The sequence below is a fragment of the Arachis hypogaea genome, chromosome 1 (assembly GCF_003086295.3).
Source record: "Arachis hypogaea cultivar Tifrunner chromosome 1, arahy.Tifrunner.gnm2.J5K5, whole genome shotgun sequence".
Classification (NCBI taxonomy): domain Eukaryota; kingdom Viridiplantae; phylum Streptophyta; class Magnoliopsida; order Fabales; family Fabaceae; genus Arachis; species Arachis hypogaea.
This window is the reverse complement of record NC_092036.1, coordinates 52,120,202-52,125,449: the sequence shown is the minus strand read 5'-3', so window position 1 is coordinate 52,125,449 and position 5,248 is coordinate 52,120,202. Positions and strand designations below refer to the sequence as shown.

The 5,248-nt window shown below is 32.7% G+C and overlaps 1 protein-coding gene across 1 annotated transcript; it reads left to right on the top strand.

Annotated features, from left to right (window-relative positions):
- Positions 1–443: 443 nt before the first annotated feature.
- On the top strand, positions 444–920 carry LOC114924317 (uncharacterized). Its single transcript, XM_029288463.1, has one exon. The coding sequence runs from the start codon at positions 444–446 to the stop codon at positions 918–920; it is 477 nt and encodes a 158-aa protein (XP_029144296.1).
- The last annotated feature ends 4,328 nt before the right edge of the window (positions 921–5,248 follow it).

Sequence of the window (5,248 nt, the reverse complement as noted above, 5' to 3'; positions counted from 1 at the left end):
TCGAGGCATTCCGTCATTGCAAGCCGCTAGTCAGCATTGACGGCACCCATTTGTATGGCAAGTACAGGGGAATGTTGCTCATCGCAATTGCACAGGACGGGAACTCCAACATTCTACTTGTTGCATTCGCACTAGTAGAGGGTGAGAATGCTGAGTCTTGGACATTCTTTCTCTCCCACCTTCGTCAACACATGACACCGCAGCCGGGTCTGCTGGTTATATCGGACAGGCATAACGGCATCAAGGCTGCGCTTGAGGCTCCTGACGGAGGTTAGTTACCTCCATCTGCATACCGTGCATTCTGCATTCGACACGTAGCTGCTAATTTTGCCCTTACCTTCAAGGGCAAAGACGCACAGAGGCTTCTTGTGAATGCGGCGTATGCCAAGACCGAGGTTGAGTTTGATTACTGGTTTGATATTCTGCGGTCTGAAGACCCGGCGATGTGTGAGTGGGCGAACCGGATTGATTATTCCTTGTGGACTCAGCATCGTGACGAGGGGCGGAGATTCGGTCACATGACGACGAATATCTCCGAGTGTGTGAACTCAGTCCTCAAGGATGTCAGAAACCTACCTGTATCCTCGCTGGTGAAGGCAACATATGGAAGGCTTGCGGAACTTTTTGTTCGCAAGGGGAGAGAGGCTGAGGCCCAGATGGGAACCGGACAACAATTCACGCAGCACTTGGCCAGGTGTATTGAGGCCAACCTGAAGACGGCGAGGTGCTTCACGGTGACTTTGTATGACAGGGATAATTCCGAGTTTACCGTAGCAGAAACCACTCCGACTGGTTCCTTCTCATTGGGTAGCTACAGAGTATCGCTTGCCTCTCGGACATGTGACTGCGGGTACTTCCAGGCACTTCATTTCCCGTGTCAACACGCACTTGCATGTTGTGCCTACTCACGGGTAAACTAGACCACTTACGTTCACAGCGTGTATCGGATTAGTTCGGTATTCAGTGTGTATCGGATGGGATTCACCCCTCCAATTCCAGAGGGTTTCTGGCCACCATACGACGGGCCCACTGTTATACCGGACCCTGACAAGAGGCGTGCGAGAGAGGGTCGTCCGAGGTCCACCAGGATACGAACAAATATGGACGATGCAGATCCAAACCGTCCAAAGAGATGTGGCCTATGTCGCCATCCCGGACACACACGTCGGAGTTGCCCACAGCTGGGTGGATCGTCTAAAATTATTATCAAAAATTATTTTATCTTTATCATATTCAATGCATTTATATATATCGGAAGTATTAAAAATTTTCTATTATTATATCTGTTAAAACATGTCTTTAGGACATAAAATTAATTAAATCCTAAAAATAAAACATATATACTATTCATATATTGGTACATTTTTCAAATTAAACCAATTTTTTTTTATAAAAATTGGTTCTTAATTTTCATTATTATTATTATTAACATTATTCCTACTTGCCAATAGTCTCTTCCATTTTTTTTTGTCTATTCGATCATTCGTGTTGACTTCATTTTTTTTTTTTTGGGTTTCGCAATTGAAGTGATAATTTTTCTCAAACTTCAAAAGTGAAAACTTCTCAAAACAATTAACACTATAAAAAAATATATGCACTTACTATAAACATGTCATCTATTAACAAGATCATAATTAGTTATCGAAACACTAAAAAAGGCTCATATATTTAACCCAATCCTTCTAAAATAGGGGTTCATACGGAGTCTAACACAACTACGAATCCTTTTACCTTTTTTGTATGTATAGACTCAAATATATTACAGTAACAGAAAAAATATGGTTATAAATACAAAGTACGGGTTTCTCTCAAATATATGCCTTTGTCAAAGATTTATAAGGAAAACAAAGATTAATTCAACAACTAACTACACATTAGTAGATAGAGTTCAAATAGTTAACGGACCATAGCCAATTGTTGTTAAATCATCAGCAACTATAAATTTGTAATTTATTCTCGATCCAGCCAACGGTCCATACGAACTCTGCTATCTGGCCGAAAGGGTCTTATATCCTTATCAGGAGATTTAATTACTTTTTTGTTCCTTATATTTTTTGTTTCATTCAATTGGTTTTTTTACACTATTTTTAATTTTATAATTAAATTCTTTTTAATGTAATAAATATTAAAATTAATTAAATATTTTTTTTACAAGTTAAACGTATTCATAATTAAGAAGCTAACTAAATTTTTTACTGCAGATATTTTAGACAAAATATTCTATTAATTTTAATATTTTATCTTAAAAATGATCTAATTACAAAATTAAAAGCAATATAAAAACCTAATTGAAAATATAAAAAATACATGAGCCTAATTTAAAATTTAATATAACTATAGAGCCAATAGAATAAATAAACCAAACGAAAAAAGATAATGTGCGTCTATAAGCATCGTTCAAATTTAAAATCAAGATCTCCAAAACTACGAGATCTTTTTAAACTAGACGCACTCATGTACATTTACCGGTAATAATCCACTCCCAAAGGTATGAAGCACTAACTCCTCACCTCTTGACGTCTCTAATTTGGACGTTCGAGTTTTATTGCATGTATCACCCCATCTCATCAAGTATCTCAGACATCGCCATTGCAAATTACTTTATTTGCTTGAACATAGTTCATACTTCAACCATGTTTTCAAATTCTATTTTAAATTTATTGTGTTCAATGAATTTATTTTGTTGATATGCCTATTCTTTACTTGTTTAATTTTTAGTTGCCACATCTATTATTATATGAGAAATACTTCAACTGTTATTAAGAAAAACCTATCTAAATATAGTTAAAAAAATATATGAAAAATTAAATTACATTAGAATTTATTTATTTTCTCTTCATATTAAAATCAGAAAATAATACGTAAATATATTATTAATAAAAATGTATTTCATATATTGTATTTATTAATTTACATTAAATGAATATATTAAAAATTAGAATTTTATGTTAAAAGAATATAAATTTTGGTATGTACGGGCTTTTAAAATTAGTTTAGTTATGAAATGTCTATTGATTCACGAGAATATCTCTTTCTCTACACAATAGAGCCTTTGTACACTAAAGATGCAATTGTTTACCTGGACGGGACACTGAGATAAGAATATAGAAATACAAAATCATTTTTGACAAATTAGACATGAACAAAGATATTATATCTAAAGATAATAATTTGGTATATTTGTATCCATCCTGACAGAAAATACACACAGACACTAATAACAGACTCAACTATTTTTTATTTTTTTATTATTCTTATTAATTATTCATAATTATATTTTTATTATTATATTTTTCTTTCCAAATTTTTTAAACAAAAAATTAAAAATAAATTAGATTTTCATAACTTGTTCTAGTTTATTACTAAACATTATAAAATAATACAATATTTTGTGTTTTTATTCTTTATGTCTTATTCTCAGTGTCTTGTATTATCCTATTATCAGAAACAAACACAGTCTAACGGTTTGTCGCTGTCCAATAGGTTGCGACATGGACAATGCGCAATTCGGACCTCCAACAAAACCTTAATCAAAATACTGAACTAATCGTTACACCAACCCAAGTTGATTATATAAAGACCATATTTTTTTGGACGAGATAAAGTAGCCTAAGACCAACGGAAGGAAAAAAACAAAACTAAAACAAACATCAGCCGGAAATTTTATGAAAAAAATAAAAAAATAATTATTCACCAAAATAATTTTTTTATCTTTGTTTTTTGAAATCCTTTTTAATTAGTTGGACCAGGTTTGTCCACGTATTGGCGAACTTACAGATTTTGTTTTGGTTCACCCATTGAATTAGTGAACTTCATTAAAATAATTAAGATTGTCCATTGATGAGGCAAATTTATTCACATTTTCTTATAATTTAGATTGTATTAGTATATTCTTATTTTTTTATTTAATTCACATAATTTAAAACTATAATTTCTAAAATTTTTAATTTTAAATTTAAGTATATATATTTTAAATTAATGATTTAATTTAATTTAGTGAGAATAAACGTAATCGTGTTGTTATAATAATATGACTATAATAATACGACTATGTTTATTTTATTCAAATCAGATTAAATTATTAATTTAAATTAATTTTTTATTTAATTCGCTTAATTTAAAATTATAAATTATATCAATTTAAATTTTAAATTTAAATTTTTTTTTGATTTGCAATTTTAGATTAAGTGAATTATATGAAAAAAATTTAAAATATACCGATATGATTCAAATTGTATGAAAATATGAGCAAGTTCGCTGTATTAATGGACGAATTCATTAATTTCAATGAATTTTCAAAGAAATTTGTCGATGAAGTGGGCGAACTTCAATAAAATCATGCTTCAACTTCAAAAAATAATTCGAAAAACAAAGATGAAAAGTGAAAACATTTGTTTTGAAAAATATTTTGTTTTTAAAAATTTTTTTAAATAATTTGTCCAAATACAACTAATTGGGATAAAGTGCAATTTTTTGAACAACTGATTTTGGTCAAAAGTGTGGACCAAAGACCCAACCCACATAGACAGAACCAAAAGCTAAACCTAAACCATTCCACCCACATGTCCCAAAAAAAAAAAAACAATTCCACCCACATGATTGAAATTTGAAAGTATTAAGCCGAATATTTTACATTTGAAATAACCCCCACAAATTAATACCAGTCCAGCGCTGAATTCATTGTGAATCGCACTACGGAAGGTGAGGAGGATGCAGCGACCAGAGTGAGTCTCATACGCATCGTGCGGCTGTCAGCGAACTCGCATACATCGATGACAACGGTATGGTGGGTAGACCTCCGTTATGGGAAGTGAAAAGGAAATCTGATAAAAAAGGGGGTAGAAATGCCGCGTTCTTCACAGTGATGCCTACGGCGGTAGAATAGCTTCCAGTTGTGGTCTGGCAATGATGGTATCGCCGGTGATGGGTGACGGCAATTCTTCTAGTTGCCGTTGTGGAGCTTCGGGCCTCTCCTCCCCCTGAATGGAGCAACAACTTCATCACTCCGTTTAAGTTGTTTTTTTTTAGTACTGTTTATATCGTAAAATCACTTATCCCAAAAACTTAAATTGATTTTGGGGTTCACCAAAGATCGAGTTTTTGACATTTCGGATCTAAAACTTTAATACCATGTCATAAAACCACTCATCCCAAAAGTGTAATCTGTATGCTTAAATCATTGGCTCTTTATACTTTCTCTTACTTTCTCTTAAATTGATTTTGGGGTTCACCAAAGATCGAGCTTTTG